Raw genomic sequence first — 19,248 nt, forward strand, 5'->3', positions numbered from 1 at the left:
GGGGTCAGTGTAGGGGGGTCAGTGTAGGGGGATCAATGTAGGTGTAAATGTGGGGGGGGTCAGTAAAGGGGTCAGTTTAGGGGCTCAGTGTAGGCGTCAATGTGGGGGGGTCAGTGTAGGTGTCAGTGAAGGGGTCAATGTAGGGGGGTCAGTGTAAGGGTTCAGTGTAGGGGGGGTCAGTGTAGGTGTCAATGTGGGGGGGGGGTCAGTGTAGGGGGGGTCAGTGAAGGGGTCAGTGTAGGGGGGGTCAGTGTAGGGGGTTAGTTTAGGTGTCAATGTAGGGGGGTCAGTGTAGGGGTCAGTGTAGAGGGGGTTAGTGTAGGGAAGGTCAGTGTAGGGGGGTCAGTGTAAGTGTCACTGTAGGTGGAGTCAGTGTAGGGGGCCATTCTAGGGGTCAGAGTAGAGGTCAGTGAAGGGGGGCCAGTGTATGTGTCACTGTAAGGGGGTCAGTGTAGGTGTCAGTGAATGGGGTTCAGTGTAGGGGGTCTGGTGTAGGGGGGCCAGTGAAGGGGGTTCAGTGTAGGGGGTTCGGTGTAGGGGGGCCAGCGAAGGGGGGTCAGTGAAGGAGGGGCAGGGAAGAAGGGTGAGTGTAGGGGGTTCAGTGTAGGGGTGTAAGTGTAAGGGGGGTCAGTGAAGGTGTCAGGTAGGTCAGTGTAGGAATCAGGGATGTCAGTGTAGGGGTCAGTGTAGTAATAGGGTAGGTCAGTGTAGTGATCAGGTAGATCAGTGTAAGTGTCAGTATAGTAATAAGGTAGGTTAGTGTAGGAATCAGATATGTCTCTGTAGTGGTAAGATAGGTCTCTGTAGGTGTCAGTATAATAATCAGGTAGGTTAGTGCAAGAAACAGGTAGGTCTGTGTAGTGATCAGTGTAAATGTCAGGTAGGTCTGCGTAGTGGTGAGGTAGGTCTGCGTAGTGGTCAGGTAGGTCAGTGTAGTGGTCAGGTAGGTCAGTGTAGGTGTCAGTATATAAATTAGATACTGTAGGTGTCAGTGTAGTGATCAGGTTGGTTAGTGCAGGAATAAGGTAGGTCAGTGTAGGTGTTTGTGTAGTGGTCAGGTAGGTCTGTGTAGAGGTCAGGTAGGTCTGTGTAGAGGTAAGGTAGGTCTGTGTAGTGGTCAGGTAGGTCTGTGTAATTGTCAGTATAGTAATCAGGTAGGTCTGTGTAGTGGTCAGCTAGGTCGGTGTAGGTGTCAGTGTAGTGGTCTGTGCAGTGGTCTAGTAGATTTGTGTAGGGGGCGCAAATTACTTACCTTGCCCCGGGCGCTGACAACTCACGCTACGCCACTGGCCTTCTGTGCACTTAAACACCCTTCCCATCCAGGCCAATTTTCAGCTTTCAGCGCTCTCACACTTTGAATGACAATTGCGCGGTCATGCTACACTGTACCCATATGACATTTTTATCATTTTTTTCACACAAACAGAGCTTTCTTTTGGTGGTATTTAATCATCTCTGGGTTTTTTATTTTTTACAAAAAAAAAAGAAAAAAGACAGAAAATTTTGAAAAAAAAAAAAGTTTTTCTTATTTTCTGCGAGTAAATTTTGAAAATAAATTTTTCTCCCTCACTGATGTGTGCTGATGAGGTGGCACTGATGGGCACTGATAGGCTGCACTTATGGGCACTGATGAGGTGGCACTTATGGGCACTGATGAGGTGGCACTTATTGGCACTGATGAGGAGGTACTAATATGCCGCACTGATGAGCACTGATAGGCGGCATTGATAGGTGGCACTGATAGGCGGCACTGATAGGCGGCACCGCTGGGCACTGAGAGGTGGCACTGGCGGGCGGCACTGATGGGCACTGATAGGCGGCACTGATGGGCACTGGCGGATGGCACTGATGGACACTGACGGGTGGCACTGATGAGCACTGATGGGCGGCACTGATGAGCACTGATGGGCAGCACCATCAGTGCCCACACTCAGTGCCCATAGTGCTGCCAGTCATGGTCTCAACAGTGCCTAGATGAGCAGGCACTGATGGGCACTGACTGGCAGCACTATGGGCACTGATTGTGGGCATTGATGGGGGCACTGATGGCGGGCACTGTGGGCACTGATGGGGGGGCAATGTGTGTGGTTTTTTTACCTTCAGTAATCAGGGCACTGGTGATCAGTGCCCTGATTACATTTGTCTGTGTCCCCAGTGGCTGTCGGCTCCCCCTCCTTCCTCACACTGCAGTGTCTGTGTGAGGAAGGAGCGCCGGCGATGAGAGATGATCTCATATGTTTACATATGAGATCATCTCTCATTGGACGGCTTGATCACATGGTGAATGGCCGCTGTGATTGGCCATTCACCACGATCTGTGATCGGCCGTGTCCAAGGGACACGGCCGACACAGATTCTCCCCGATGCACGCTCGCGGGAGCGCGCGGGGGGGGGGGGGGCGTGTCACTGGAGGCCGTCTAAAAACGGCCTTCCAAAAATTCGAGTCCGCGCTGCAGCCGTATATAGGCTGTAGCGCGGATGGGAGGGGGTTAATCTCCTATTGAGACTTGATGCTGTCAATAATGCTGGTCTGTGCTGTGAGCGAATTTTCTTGATTCCTCTCTTGTGAACATTCTCCATATGTTATGAAGGTTCTGGGTCCCTACCCTGCCTCATTTTACTAAAACGAATACCTCGTTTCCACTGAGTGGATCGGTTCGGGTTGGTTCGGTTAAGTACGGTATGCTATTTTGAGTGTTTCCATTATGAAAGTGGCCCATACAACCAAACCACACCATTTCTGGTCCTCCTTCAGATGTAGGGCTATAGGAAATGGTACGGTATGGTTAGGGCGAAGCTACTGGCGTCACACGATACATTCCACTGATTGGCGGACAGGAAAACGTCAATGCTCACCTCAAACGAAAGCGCAAAACAAACACCACGTTTGGTGTAAACCCTGCATGGCCCCTGGTGGTCCGACTTGCAGTGGAAACGCTCACCTGAATAGGCCGGACCATTCTAACCCTTCCAAACTGTACTGACCTGTACCGTTCCGCTCAGTGGAAAGGAGGCATTAAAGTCTTTCCAATTCTGTAATGTGATCTACTAATTAAAGGCTAAGTTCACCTTTTTTTTTTTTTTCTAAATCCCAGTTGCCCTATGTACCAATATAGCATTAATGTACTTCTTTTGCAAAGATATTAAAGCTTTCCATTAATTCCACAGATAGAGCCTTTTAATAAATTGATATATTTATTTCATGAAGGGGAAGTAAATGTGAATGTATTAGTGGCTTAACTAACTTTTATAAATGAAAAGCTGTGAGTTACTCTACACTGTTTGTCTTTAATGCCCTAAAGCAGTGGTCCTCAACCCTGGCCTACAGGGCCCACTAACAGGCCAGGTTTGCAAGATAACTGAAATACATCCCAGGTGATATCATTTGCTGCTCAGTGATTGCAGTACTCTAGTCTGCATCTCCCCAAGGTAATACTTAAAATCTGGCCTGTTAGTGGGCCCTGAGGACCGGAGTTGAGGACCACTGCCCTAAAGGATAAGTTATGTGTTTACCTTTTTTTTCCCCCTAAATTCAAGCTGCCCTATGTACCAATATAGCATTAATGTACTTCTTTTGCAAAAATATAAAAGCTTTCCATTAATTCTACAGACACTTACCTCACTGTCTTCATGGATGTTTCCAAACACATATTCATTACTTCTGCCTTACTTCCTGGACAGACTAAAGGTCATGACACAAGAAGGAGTTGATCAGCTGACCTCAATAGCATACACATAGTTACATAGTTTGTGAGGTTGAAAAAATACATCAGTTCATCCAGTTCAACCTATGATGTGTGTGTGTGTTTGCTGTTAACTGTACATTGTATACCCCTTTTATGTTGTGGTCTTTAAGGTGCTCATCTAACAGTTTTTTGAAAGTATTCATGCTCCCTGCTTATACGACTGCTTGTGGAAGAGAATTCCACATCCTTACTGCTCTGACAGTGAAGAACCCCTTACGTATTTTAAGTTTAAACCGTTTTTCCTCTAGTTTTAATGAGTAACCACGTGTCTTATTGTATTCCCTTTCTCTAAAAAGTGTGTTCCTTATGCTAGAGTCATCACCAGTACAGTATTTGTACATTGATATCATATCCCCCTCAAGCGTCTCTTCTCCAGAGAGAATAAGTTCAATGCTTTCAGTCTTTCCTCATAGCTGATGTCCTCCATTCCCCTAATTATTTTTGTTGCCCTTCTCTGGACTCTCTCCAGTTCCAGCACATCCTTCCTGAGGACCGGTGCCCAGAACTGGACAGCATACTCCAGATGTGGCTGGACCAGAGTCTTGTAAAGTGGGAGAATAATTCCTTCATTTCTGGAGTGAATGCCCTTTTTTATACATGCCAGTATTTTGTTGGCCTTGCTTGCAGCAGCTTGGCATTGCATGCCACTGTCAAGCCTGTTGTCCACCAGTACCCCTAGGTCCTTTTACATCTTAGATTCACCCAGAGGTCCCCCCCCCTAGTGAGTAGCTAATCCCCAATCTGAGTACTCCCCATTAATCACCACCCTCTGGACTCTCCCCTACATCATCCAAACTCCTACCCCCCCCCCCCCCCCCCATTTCCAGGTGCATGTTTTTTTTTTTTTATAAAATGCAATCAATTAGTGATCACCAATCTCACTAAATACAAAGGCATCAATTTTGTTTCCCTACCTTTAATCTTGCATAGATCGGTAATTTGGCATTTTGAAGTGTGCAGGAAATAAGAGATGAGATAACAGCCTGTAGTATTGAAAGGATGTCATCCTTTCCAGCAGGAGGATTGTGCCCTGGGTTCTGTAAAGCTCAACATACACTATACAATATGATTGTAAAATCTCCTTTAGATCTACCATCAACTCTGTAGTGCAAGGGCCTGTGATTGGATACAGAGTGAATGGATAGATAGGTGGATTCTCCTAATCCATAGTTCTGGTAAATCTAAACAAAATTGTATAGAGATTGTACAATCAGACTGCATAGTGTATGGCCATCTTTATACAACTACATAGGAGGGAGTGGACAGAAACACTCAGCTCTTAATCATGTTCACATTTTTATTTTTTGTGCAGGGGGGCATTTTGGATCCCATTTCACTCATCACGCATAGGGCAGCCCATCCACCTAAATGGGCGCAAAAATCACCCCAAAGAAGCTTCTGAACTTTTTTTAGAGCGGAGCTTGGTGTATTTTTTACTGTCATTTTTGGTGCAGCGCATTTCTGAAATGCAAGGACACACACAGATGTGAATGGAGCCTCATTGTTCTTGTGTTAACGCACCGATTTAACTTTCAGGACCCTTTCACATCTAGCATAGTGGGAGCGCACATTTTGTGGCTCATTTTTCCTGTGACACGCATAGGGCAGCCTGTTGATTTCAATGGGCTGTGCTACATGTGGCTCATGGGACATTTTTGCATGTTGTGGGTTGCATGTTTTTTACTGTGCATTTTGCAGCATTTGCCACTCGTTTTTTTACAAAATGGCAAAATGTGTGTTTGCTTCTGTGTTTGGCGTGCCGTTAACAATTAATGGCACTGAAAGCGCAACTAGTAATTTTAGGTGTGTAAAGGTGACCAGACACTTTACAATCTCCTTTAGATTTACCAAATTTATATAATAAGATGAAACACCTATCTAGCCAATCACTCTGTATACAATCAGGCAGGCCCTTGCACTACAGAGTTTATGGTAGATCTATAGGAGATTGTACAATTAGATTGTATAGTTTTTAATACTATAGCTCTATTCACATAGGCTGTTATCTCATCTCTCATTTCCTGCACACTTCAAAATACCAAATTAACAATCTATACAAGATTAAAATTAAGGTAGGAAAGAAAAATTGATGCCTGTGTATTTAGTGAGAAGGGTGATCACTGATTGATTGCCTTTCATTTAAAAAACATACACCTGGAAGTAGGTAATAGGTAGGAGGGTGGATGATGCAGGGTGTGGGCTAATGAGGTCAGCTGGTCAACTCCTTCCTGTGTCATGACCTTTAGTCTGCCCAGGAAGTAAGGCAGAAGTAATGGATATGTGTTTGGAAACATCCATGAAGACAGTGAGGTAAGTGTCTGTAGAATTAACCACTTTACCACTGAGTACTGGAATAGTACTGCGGCAAAGTGGCACGAACCCGTCTGACGACGTAGACCTACGTCGCCAGACTCCTCCCCTGTAGGCGGCGCTCGCGCGCCACCGGAGGCGTGCTCCCGCTGTTTTCATTCACAGCGGGAGTCGGGCCAGGGGAGGAGCAGCGGCGATCGCCGCTGCTCTGCCCCGATCGTCAGGGATCTAGTGTGGAGATCCGCCCGCCTGTGTAAACACAAGCGGGCGTATCTCCTCAGTGACAGGGAGTGACAGATCGGAGTGTTCAGCATAGCTGGACATCCGATCTGTCCCTGTCTCACACAGTCACCTCCCCCCCCCCACACGTCAGTAAGCACCAGGCATACATTAACCCCTCCCTCTCCAATAAAATTAACCCCTTCCCTGCCAGTGTCATTTTTACAGTAACAGTGCATATTTATAGCACTGATTACTGCAGTAATGTCACTGGTACCCCCAAAAGTGTCAAAAATGTCAGTCAAGGGTCCGATCTGTCCGCCGCAATGTTGCAGTCCCGCAAAAAAAGTCGCAGATCGCCGCCATTACTCGTTAAAAAAAAACACCAAAAATGACATAAATCTTTCCCTTTGTTAGTAAACGCAATAACTTTTGCGCAAACCAATCAAAATACGCTTATTGTGATTTTTTTTACCAAACATGGGTAGCAGAAAACAAATTGGCCAAAAATTTTAAAAAAAATTGGTTTTTACATCTTTTTTGGGGGGAATTTCATATAAAAAAATGTTAAAAATATTGTTATTTTTTCAAAATAAACGCTCTTTTTTTGTTTATAGCGCAAAAAGTAAAAATTGCACAGGTGATCAAATACCATCAAAAGAAAGCTCTGTTTGTGGGAAAAAAAGGACGTCAATTTCGCTTGGGTACAGCGTCGCACGACTGCGCAATTGTCAGTTAAATTCGCACAGTGCCGAATTGCAAAAAGTGGCCCAGACGTAAGACAGCAAAATGCTCTAGTGGTAAAGTGGTTAATGGAAAGCTTTTATATTTTTGCAAAATAAGTACATTAATGCTATATTGGTACATAGGGCAGCTTGAATTTAGGAAAAAAAAAAAAAAAGGTAAACACATAACTTATCCTTTAGGGCATTAAAGACAAGCAGTGTAGTGTAACTCACAGCTTTTCATTTATTAAAGTTAGTTTAGCCACTAATACATTCACATTTACTTCCCCTTCATGAAATAAATATATCAATTTATTAAAAAGCTCTTAGATTTTGAAATCAGAAGCAAAACTTCAGTTGATGCTACTTCAATCAAATATCTGTTACTTCAATCAAAAATCTGTTACTTCAATCAAATATCTGCTACACGTTAATTAATCCTGCACATTGACTTCAAAGTGTTTTTGTTTAATCCTCTTTAGAGATTTCAGGTCATGCAGCAACTTTTCAGTCAAGGTAAACTTGGGACTTAAAAATGGCTGCTCCAGTTCATGAAACAAATTTGGCTTCAGACACACTGGTAGATTTACAGGCACACCTAGGACTAATATTCTGCACACAGGTCAGAGCTAACCTCATTTATTTCAGTGCACAAATGAGAATGAGCTTGAATAAATGTTACATATTTAAATATGTTTATGTCAAAGCTTTAACAATTTGGTTGAAAGCTCACTAATAAGATATCCATCTGTAGAATCTTTTGGTATTGTGTAGAATGAATTGTCTTCTCCATGTCTGCAAGCCAAACCGTGGAAGATATCTTAATGAGCAATTGAATGTAGAACGGTAGCTCTATCCTCAATTTTGAGGACAGATTTATTTATTTTGTGGCCACGATAAGATACCGACTGAGTCTTTTCCATGTCACAGCATGTACAAAGAAAGTAGAATTTAATTTCTGTAGGAGTATTCAAACAATCCTTAATTCCCTGCAGAAATCTGGTAACATTGTAGGAGATCGCTGTTTAAAATTATTCTCAAAAGTGTTTTTTATCATTCACTCATCACTTTATTGTAATTTTGTAATAACGAAAAATCTGCTTTATCATCATCTTGGTTACATCATTAGGGCTATGGTAATGCTGAAAAATCCATTGCCCCAACTGATGCATTTATTCCCAAATTCACATCATCATTGCACTTAGCATCTCTCTGCTGAAAGTGCAAAGATGAGCAAGCCAACAAGTCCACAAAGTCATCATGGTCAACAAGATAGTTTGTGACAACTTCTGGTAAGAAGATGATCCTCAAAGCCTATAAAATTTTAAGGAAACAGTCTGCTGGTTCCTACTGTCAAACTGTTTACAACTGCTTCTCTTACACCCCTATCTTTGCTATTTTTGGTAGTTGGAAGCAGTCACAATATCTGCATCATGCCAACCTTCTCAATTATTGTTTCCTGCTGACATCTAAACATTTAACAATTGCTCTTTGTAGTATCCCAAATCTAACCAGACCTTGGTACAGTATTTATAATAGATTCATTATAAGCACTAACTGAGTTGGCATAAATGCATACACAGATACTTTCACAGCAATACATTATAACTTCTGACAAATTCTCTGACACAGGAGTTAAAAGCAGCTGTAAATTAGTGTTGGGGTGGGTGCATACAGATAGATTAGCAGAGAGCTGGTCTGTTCACAGCACAGCTCTGCAAGTTTCTTCCTTCCTCTTCCTATGGAGAGGGAGGGGACGTGTGACTTTCCTCCAATCAGCTGTCACATAGTGTATGCCAAGACTCCACACCTAGTGCTGGAACAGAAAGAAAAAAATCTAACACAATGTTCACTTTCTAAAAAGTGTAGAAAGCTGAAGACAGCAGATATACAAATAAAACTTATGTAGGAGGATTTGTTTGATCTCTGTTGATAATCTGAGGCTGTTCCCTTTACTGGGAATATGTGAGGGTTTACATCCACTTTAAAATATAAATTTACCATATGTACCATGTTACATGTTATACCCATATTCAGGGTATAACATGTTACAGATGCACCCACCCTTCTGATCCCCGTTTTGACAGTGAGAGGGGGGATCGCTGTCACTGCATAATTCATTCACAGATTTCAGTGAACATGAAAACTACAAGTACCGACAGCCGTTGTGGCTCTCGGCTTGTAGTTCTCAACTAACTACCAGGGCACTGTTGAGCGTTCTAGGTAGTTCACTGAGTCTTTGTGTCAGTGTGTAACTTCCTGCTTGTATGAGAAGACATCTTACACACGCTGTCTGCAAAAGCCCTGCAATGCACCCATTATCTGCTGATCGTGGGTGCAATTCTTTGCAGGCTCATTTTTACCTGCAAAAAGATGTGCATTTATTTTAATTTTTTTTTAAAGTTGATCTTATCCCTTAAAAGAAAATTTTAGAAATTCAAAAACTAACATACATACATACTTACCTAGGTGAATGCAGCATTGATCTGATGCTGCATCTGTCCCCCGCTGCCTTTAAGACCATAAACTGAATCACCTCTGATCACTCGGTCTTCAGTAAGCAGAGAGCCAGTGGCTGTCAGTCACCAGCTCTCTGCTCTGGTCTTCCAGCACTCACTGGAGCACTGAGCTCTGGAGAGGATGGAAGCAGCTGGTAGAGGCTCTTAGCGGTGTTCTAAGAGGCTAAGGCAGCTGCTGGTCAGGCATCTGGGTGGATCCCAACATTTAAGTCAGGATTGATCCAAAGCATGGACAAGCTGAGGGACATCAGCAGATAACAGCAGGTTTTAGCCCACTCTCAGCTGAATACAGATCATAGTAGTGGAGAAAGAACTTCACTCCTGTGACCCACAGGAAAAGTAGGGCTAAATGATCTTCGGCCCTACTTTGTTAAAACAATATCTCTCATTCAGATTAAGAGTTTTGTCTTTATTGTGATTTTACATTCTTGGTTAGTATGTTAAAAATAAATGATGGTACAGACAGTGGGAAACTGTCCACTTCAAGAATATTGTTCCACTTCACCATTGACACTGCTTCAATCTAATCAGATCACTTATCACTAACTTTTACCACCTTCATTGCTGTACATAGGTAATAGATTGTCTGTTGATGATGATGGGTTTGAAGTCAATGTCTTTGGAGATATTGTACGAGACTATCACAAAGCAGAATGCTTGTGTGGAAAACCTGAGATTAACACTGCTGCTATCTGATTTCCAAGTACATACTAGTTCCTGAACAATGATACCAAACTCATAAGAGAACAAGGGATTGGCTATTTTTATCAGAAGCTTTTCATTTATGGTTTATTTTTTGACAATTTTCCTTAAAGTGGAAGTTTACTCAGAAAATGAAGTTCTGATAGATTACTTTATGCTGGCCTATTTGAAAAGGTATAACTATGTAAAACATTAAAAATAAGTGCCTGTACTGTTTAAAATCTAGTAATGTGTAATCTGCAAAGCCTCAGTTGTTCTCTATTCTCAGCACCGTAGCAAAAAAACAGCGCCACTAAAGGTCAACCTGATGATTCTGCAGCCTCCAGCAAAAGGAAACAGGCAATTTACACCATACACTAATTTTGGTAGCATATTTGTTAATGTGGAATGCATGTTATTTGCTAAAGAGCATTTGTTCCAAGTTGGGTAAATGGGTAAATTATAAGTAAAGTTCCACTTTAACTTCAAAACCAGTAGGCTGACAGTGGAGGCTGTCTATTGTAGAGTCTGGCCTTCTGAAGCTCACCACCTCTAAACCAAAAGCTTTGGGAATCTGAGATAATTACAGGTACTCCATAACATTGTAAACCAGACAGTGTCTACAATAACACATTTCTTCTCAAAGCTGTTATTTGTTTATTATGTTGCCACTTACTGGACTTTGGATGACACCCTCAGTCGTCTTTTGCCAGTGTTTGGAAACTGCCGTGAGTTGATATATGAAACTTTCCGAAGAGCTTGGTTGATGCTGTCAATATCTTCACCTTCCATTATCAGTATGGACTGGGAAGGGTTAAAATGGTACTAAGAGAAGACAAGGAAATGCCTTAATCCAACTGAACAGATACAAGCTGGGAAATTAATAACAATTATGATATTTGTTATACACTCAGTGCATGGACATGGTAAAATAAGTCAATACTTTCTAAAACAGTTTTATATTGTAGTTTCATTGAGCCGCTTGACAATATTTAGAATCCAAGTTCATATGTGTCCAAGGTAATGATTTTTCAACATTGACAAACATGAACAGCACATGAAATAGAAACTGTAAAATCTATTTGTCTATTTTTTAAAGGTGTGGAATTATATTCCTAATACCCATGTGCATAGTGTAAAAATGTACACATATTCTACTTTTTTTTTTTCACCACAAAATATAATTAGCTCAGTTTGAAAATTCCATTGGATTCCAACATTGTGAAAGAAAAATTAGGTGGATTCTGGTGAAAGTTGACCAGCACACAGAATTGTGCCAATGCCCTGGGAGCCTTTTCACTCGAGCTGGCAAGACCTGTACCTTTCATTACCTTCCACTCTACCTTCCTCCATTGTCTATTTAGGTTACCAAAGGTCTGCCACTCAGATGTGGAGGCAGATGTCTGGGTGGTTCTTTAGCTCTATCCTCCTGAAAATCTTTTCCTTAAAAGGTCTGTCTACCAACTTGTTATCAGTATTAATATTAATACATTGAAATTTCACTCTCATTAGTTCTTTTTATTTTACTTGGACCTCTCTGTAACCAACACAGCAGTGTTCAAACCAGAGAACACACCTACATAAAAAGATAAATGATAAAAGTAGTTAGTCGCTCCAAAAAAAACCCCCTGAAACATCAGTCTTTAACCAGACCTTGAAAAACTAGTGATATGTTTAAAATAAGTGTTTTTTTTAGGGAGGATCGAACGGTTCGGGTCGACCATCGGTTCGGCCCGAACATTGGGTGTTCGAGGTTCGGCCGAATTTAGAACTTTTTGCCCAAAAAGTTCGGAATTCGGCAACCAGAACCGCCCAAAATGCCATGCTTCAGGAAATGGGCTTTAAAAGCCCGTGATTGGACCAGAACCATTAGCAAAAGCCAATTGAGGGGGCAGGAGAATGCTAGGAATGTGATTGGAGTGACTAGGGGGTCCCTAGACCAATCATTAGTGAATACACCCCCCAGTATATAAGATCGCCCCCACCATATTCCTAGCATTGTTATACTGGACATGGAAGAGAGTGGAAGCAGTTCTGTTAATTTTACTTTAAAAGTGTCATTTAGCTATTTATTAGTGTGAGGAAAGGGATATCTAGTGTAGTTAGAGTGCTCCTTTACACTTAAGTTAGCTTCAAAAATTGAGTTTCTGTAGGGAAAGTGTTAAGTGTAAGGGGACCATAGTGTAGTGTTGGGTTAACTGGCAGTGACTGCTATGGAAGGGTGACAAAACCCTTCCATAGCAGGGTGACCGCTATAGAGAAATGATCTTTTCTCTGAATAGCTTCGGCACACCCATATGGCTTCTCACCAGCCAAGCATTTTTTATGCTGCAGGGGCTGCCACTGCCAGTGCTTTTTTGAGGACATGTTTGATGTCAGACATGACATCTGAACATGTGTATAGGGGGTATATATAGACATATATGTCTGAATATATACCCCTAGACATATATAGGTGTGATAGTAGCAGAAATAAATGCTTGCGCTAATGAAATCATTTACAGTAATATATTTCTGCTACTATCACACCTATATATGTCTAGGGGTATATATTCAGACATATATGTATATATACCCCCTATACACATGTTTAGATGTTTTGCCTGCCTCAAAAGAACCCAAAAAAATGCAAAAAAAACGCTAGCGTCAAAAAAAAATGCCCAGGTGTGTTTTTGCTGGCATTTTTTGGGGGGTTTTGGAGGCGGGCAAAACATCTGAACTTGTGTATAGTGGTGTATATACACATCCATATATTTATATACACACCTAGACATATATAGGTGTGATAGTAGCAGAAATATATGCTTGCGCTAATGAAATAATTTACAGTAATATATTTCTGCTACTATCACACCTATATATGTCTAGGTGTGTATATAAATATATGTATGTGTGTATATATACCACTATACACAAGTTCAGATGTTTTGTCTGCCTCAAAAGAACCCAAAAAAATGCCCAAAAAAAACGCCTGCTATTAAACCGGCAAGGTGTGAAAAGCGAGAAGCCAACCTCCTGTGCTGAAAGTGTTCTAATACAAACGATCTTTTTTTTATGGTTCTGGACAAGCTACAGAGCTGAAACTTCACAGGTACACTTTTTAGACCCCCCAGATACTAAATCCAATTATTTTTTTCAATAATTGGCTCTCTATCAAAAATCTATCAAAAATGACAATTTTTAAGAATTTTTTTGTGTGATTTTGTGTCTGGGGGGTCTAAAAGGTGTACCTGTGAAGTTTCAGCTCTGTAGCATGTCCAGAACCAGAAAAAAAAAAGGATTGAATGTATTAGAAAACTTTCAGCTCAGGGGGTTAGCTTCTCTCCACACCTTGCCGGTTTCAAAGCAGGCATTTTTTTGGGTTCTTTGCAGTCAGGAAAAACATCTGAACTTGTGTATAGTGGTACTGTGCACAAGTTCAGATGTTTTGCCTGCCTCCAAAACCCCCCATAAAATGCCAGCAAAAACACACCTGGGCATTTTTTTTTTGACGCTAGCGTTTTTTTGGCATTTTTTTGGGTTCTTTTGAGGCAGGCAAAACATCTGAACTTGTGTATAGTGGTATATATACACACATACATATATTTATATACACACCTAGACATATATAGGTGTGATAGTAGCAGAAATATATTACTGTAAATTATTTTATTAGCGCAAGCATATATTTCTGCTACTATCACACCTATATATGTCTAGGTGTGTATATAAATATATGGATGTGTGTATATACACCACTATACACAAGTTCAGATGTTTTTCCTGACTTCAAAGAACTAAAAAAAAATGCCTTCTATTAAACCGACAAGGTGTTACAGCAGTGAAGCAAACCCCCTGTCAGAAAGTTTTCTAATACAAACAATCTTTTTTTTTTTATGGTTCTGGACATGCTACAGAGCTGAAACTTCACATGTACACTTTTTAGACCCCCCAGATACTAAATCCAAAGTAAAAATCAAAAAATCTCTTTTTTTTTTTTAATTTTTTCAATAATTGGCTTTTTTATCAAAAATGACAATTTTTAAGAACTTTTTTGTGTGATTTTGTGTCTGGGGGGTCTAAAGGGTGTACCTGTGAAGTTTCAGCTCTGTAGCATGTCCAGAACCAGAAAAAAAAAGGATTGAATGTATTAGAAAACTTTCAGCTCAGGGGGTTAGCTTCTCTCCACACCTTGCCGGTTTCAAAGCAGGCATTTTTTTGGGTTCTTTGCAGTCAGGAAAAACATCTGAACTTGTGTATAGTGGTACTGTGCACAAGTTCAGATGTTTTGCCTGCCTCCAAAACCCCCCAAAAAATGCCAGCAAAAACACACCTGGGCATTTTTTTTTTGATGCTAGCGTTTTTTTGGCATTTTTTTGGGTTCTTTTGAGGCAGGCAAAACATCTGAACTTGTGTATAGTGGTATATATATACACACATACATATATTTATATACACACCTAGACATATATAGGTGTGATAGTAGCAGAAATATATTACTGTAAATGATTTCATTAGCGCAAGCATATATTTCTGCTACTATCACACCTATATATGTCTAGGTGTGTATATAAATATATGGATGTGTGTATATACACCACTATACACAAGTTCAGATGTTTTGCCTGCCTCAAAAGAACCCCAAAAATGCCAAAAAAACGCTAGCGTCAAAAAAAAAAAATGCCCAGGTGTGTTTTTGCTGGCATTTTTTGGGGGTTTTTGGAGGCAGGCAAAACATCAGAACTTGTGCACAGTACCACTATACACAAGTTCAGATGTTTTTCCTGACTGCAAAGAACCCAAAAAAATGCCTTCTATTAAACCGGCAAGGTGTTACAGCAGTGGAGCCAACCTCCTGTGCTGAAAGTTTTCTAATACAAACAATCTTTTTTTTCATGGTTCTGGACATGCTACAGAGACTAAATCCAACGTAAAAATCAAAAAATCTCTTTTTTTTTAATTTTTCAATAATTGGCTTTTTTTTTATCAAAAATGACAATTTTTAAGAACTTTTTGTGTTATTTTGTGTCTGGGGGGTCTAAAAGGTGTACCTGTGAAGTTTCAGCTCTGTAGCATGTCCAGAACCAGAAAAAAAGATCATATAGGTGTTAAAGTTAAAGGAGGGTCCCGACCCACATCCCTGTTCTACTGAAAAATTATCTTTTTTTTTTTTTTCATGGTTCTGGACATGCTACAGAGCTGAAACTTCACATGCAAACCTTTTAGACCCCCAGATACTAAATCCAAAGTAAAAATCAAAAATCTCTCTTTTTTAAAAAATTTTTTCAATAATTGGCTTTTTTATCAAAAATGACAATTTTCAAGAACTTTTTTTGTGTGATTAATAGTTAATGGGGCATGACCCAGAACCCTAGGCACTTTTTAGGGGCATTTTAGGGCTTAAAAATGGTGTGTTTTGATTACCGAAGTTCGGGTCCCATTGATTTCAATGGGGTTCTGAAATCCGAATCCGAACCGAACTTTTGGGAAATTCGGGTGTTCTGGTCAAACCAAACTTTTCAAAAGTTCGATCATCCTTATTTTTTTTGGCTAATTTCTGAGTTTGGGCAACACTTAGGAAAGTCCTTAGAGCATTCCAGTACTTCCCCCTTCCCTCTTAGCCAGTTCTCCCCTCCCTATCTGGAAAAAGAAAAAAAAAAAAAACACAATCAAACTATTCTGTCTTCCTTAAATCATATGAGAAACATTCAAGGAACAGCGGAGAAAAAGTTAACTCTGGCTTGACATTCCCACTTAAAACCATGTAGCTCATGCATGGACTATTTAAATTAGCTTCTTGAATTCTGGTTGAATTGTCCATTATCTATTAATGTACCAGCCAGTCATAAATTAGTCTGTAATTGAGTTACCCCTGCTTTTACTTAGAACAGAAGTGGCTAAAAAGTCTACACTTCAGGCAAAAAAGGAATGGATAGAGTTATAGTTCTATTTATTATTGAGTTTGACACATTGATATAACAGCTGCACTTTAGTTCTTGCACCTATGTAGTACCTTGGTGTCTGCACTTATATTCCATATCAAAGATTTCTTTTTATATGTGAAAAGTATAAAAGTCAGCTTGATCTAACTAACACAATCTGCGCAAATACCCCAAACCTGTTCCATATGATTAATGAGATAAGAGAAGTGTGATAAAAAGATTTTAAAGATTCAATAGCTTCAAGCAGGGTTCTTATATAGTAAGTATGTTTATTCTGAAGTCCTGCTGGTCTCTCTGAAGCTAGAAGGTACGTAAGTATGCCTTTGTAAAAGTTTTTATAAGCTTAACTGCTTAAAGTAAACCTGTCTCCATCAGTTATAGCCTGATTCTTACTTCCTCTGTTAAAGGAGAAGTTTGGGATGGCAAAAAAAAACCAGCATGCATGCTATACTATGTGGCTGCAGCTTCGGACCGATGGCTCTAAGATTGAGAACTGAGCAATTGCATGACCACTGATCTCTAAGTTCTTGGTCTCCACTGAGCAAAAAGCAGTGACTGTCATTTACTAGCGCTCTGCTCTGCCCCTCCAGCATTCACTAGAGCGCTGGGCTGTGGAAGGGGTAGAAGCCACTGCCTGCTACTTAGCTCCCCACTATTTGAGCAGTGGGGAGCCTGAAATATCTGGAATCCCAATTTCTGTAGCAGTGAAACAGCAGCCTAAAAATGGTCATTGGGATACAAAAAAACAGAGGGAGGCTTAGTGAGTATATTTTTGGCACTTCTTACTGCTGTAGCCTGCCTAAGAAATACAAGGGGGATGGTCTATGTCTGAGAAAAAATATAAGGGCTTCCATTGCTGACCTCCTACTAAAGAGTAGTTACCTGGCTTTTTCTAGCTTCAGTTCTTTCTTTGACAGAACAAGCAACAATTTAAGCCAGCTTTTCAGAACTGTTAGGTCTTTAGAACAACAAGGCAGCCAAGCAACTATTCTGGGATAGAAAATCAGCATTAGCAGACTTTGTATTTTCCCAGTATAAATTTCTTCAATGAATAAAGGCTATCAATCAAAGGAGAAGTTACCAGTTGAAATTAACTTGAAAGTATATAGTGCCACACAGCAGACTATTTGTTTTAATTTTTTTTACTGTATATTGTTTCTTTCTGTGTACCCCTTTAAAGTTGTGCTGTTATTAGCCCAGCCCCTACATGCTAAGTGTAACAAGCGTTGTTTCTGTCCATGTACAATATGGAGATTTTGACGAGAAATGTCTTTTCACCACATAAGAAATACACAGAAAAACATCCCATGTATGTTTAAAATAGAATAAACTGAATTTAGTCTGTTAATCTCTTTGGTGAGTTAAACTGACAGTGAACCTTGTCAAACTAGCAAAAAATATTTTATGCGCTCTACCACCCATGCATCTGCCCCACTAGGGCCTAAAACATACATTTTATTTGAAACATTAAAACATATTTTCATTTTTTTAACTATTCATTTTTATTGAAGAATTTTAACTTTATAAGACAAAGAGCAGAGTCACTGTAACAGTTGGGTGATATCACAAAAGAGGATAAAAGACATGCCATATATATGTTGTAAGACACATCCATGTGACTCATTTACTAAGAGAGAGAGCATTGAGACCCATTAAAGTTAAATGCTATTTCAACATTACTATTAAACCTCCAATGGATTATTATGGAGTATAAACTCATATATCCAGTACAAGTGTGACTATATTACCTATAGAGAGACTACAGTACAGTTGAGATCTGATTTTTGTGGGCTCTCTTACTGGATTAAAAGTTCATAAGCTGAGAGAGCAATATAGAGCGCTCTTTGAGCTTACACGCATGTGAGTATTTTAAAAAAGGGGGGAGAAGGCCTTTTGAAGACATATGCAATTTGTACTGAAGCTTCTACAATGTATTCTTGAACATAATTATTTCCTGTTTAATGGGAATATTTACAGGCAATTAGGAGATACTACAATGGGCACTACATGTGCACCTACCTACGCCAACTTTTTTTTAGGCTGGTGGGAGGAAACATTTGTATTTGTAAAGAATATGTTTCAGTGTACCTCAAGCATATTGCTGTGGATGAAGTTCATAGATGATATGCATTCTTTGGAAGGGAAACCTTCCAGAAGTTTGTGATACATCTCAATGGAAACACAATTGGCATGTTCTTTACCAGCGAGATAGACTGAGACACAATAAACTTCCTAGACCTCAAAATCATCAGGGAGGACTATGGCGTAATTAAAACAGTAGATGTTGGCCAAAGTGGAGTATAAAATAATATTTTCCAAAGTAAATAAATCTATATTTTGCTATCTTACTGCTTGATGTTGAGATCTACACCCGTAAAAGATATTAAGCAGCTAGAGAACAAGAGAAAAAAAACAAATCAAAATGCACCAGGAATAAAATAACACTAGTGGCAAAGAAAGGGTAAAATTAAGATATAACAGGTGGAAGTCTCATGATCAATAAGATAAAGTGAAACAAAGGACAAGCAAAATCAATGGTAGAGTTAAAACTATGTACCTACAAGAACATTTTTTTTTTAGAACTGGTTGTACATTCATGTCATGTACAGGAAACAGAACCAGGAAGTTCACTAAAAGGATATTTAGCATATTTAGTAGAGTGGCATAAGCAGGCCCAGAGGTCAGAGTTTAGATCTAGAATACAGTAAAACCAATTGTTGTGAAATCTACAACAATCATTGTGAATAAGAGCAAACATGCTCTCAAATGCAAAGCGTAAGTTGAGGATATGCACTACTAAAGAAAGTGAGACTTGTTCCAGGCTCTAGCTAGTGCCAGTCTTGCGGCTATCAATGTATGGAGTTGAAAATATCTGGTATGTTGGGGCCAAAGTTTGTGCCAAATGTCATCAAGCTATGTGCACAATGATGTCATCATCCCAACTACGCACTTCCGCAGCTGAGAACTGACGCTCATGTAGTGCCACCTTGTGTTCATTATACTAACTTATTGTTGCTTTTGCACTTGCCACTATTCAGAAAAAATACCAATGTTATTCTGCACTACATTTCAAATACTATCTTACTGAGGAGACTCTCGCCTTATGTGAAACATGTTTCATGCTCTT

General features: G+C 40.2%; 1 protein-coding gene across 1 annotated transcript in view; it reads right to left on the bottom strand.

Annotated features, from left to right (window-relative positions):
- CLSTN2 (calsyntenin 2) overlaps window positions 1-19,248 on the bottom strand; it is a 1,274,185-nt gene that overhangs the window by 67,395 nt on the left and 1,187,542 nt on the right. The window contains exon 11 of the mRNA XM_082249414.1: window positions 10,877-11,025. Coding sequence (XP_082105540.1) covers window positions 10,877-11,025 — 149 coding nt within the window. The remainder of the gene's footprint in view (window positions 1-10,876; window positions 11,026-19,248) is intronic.

This window comes from Pelophylax lessonae (genome assembly GCF_965119305.1).
Source record: "Pelophylax lessonae genome assembly, chromosome: 3".
Classification (NCBI taxonomy): domain Eukaryota; kingdom Metazoa; phylum Chordata; class Amphibia; order Anura; family Ranidae; genus Pelophylax; species Pelophylax lessonae.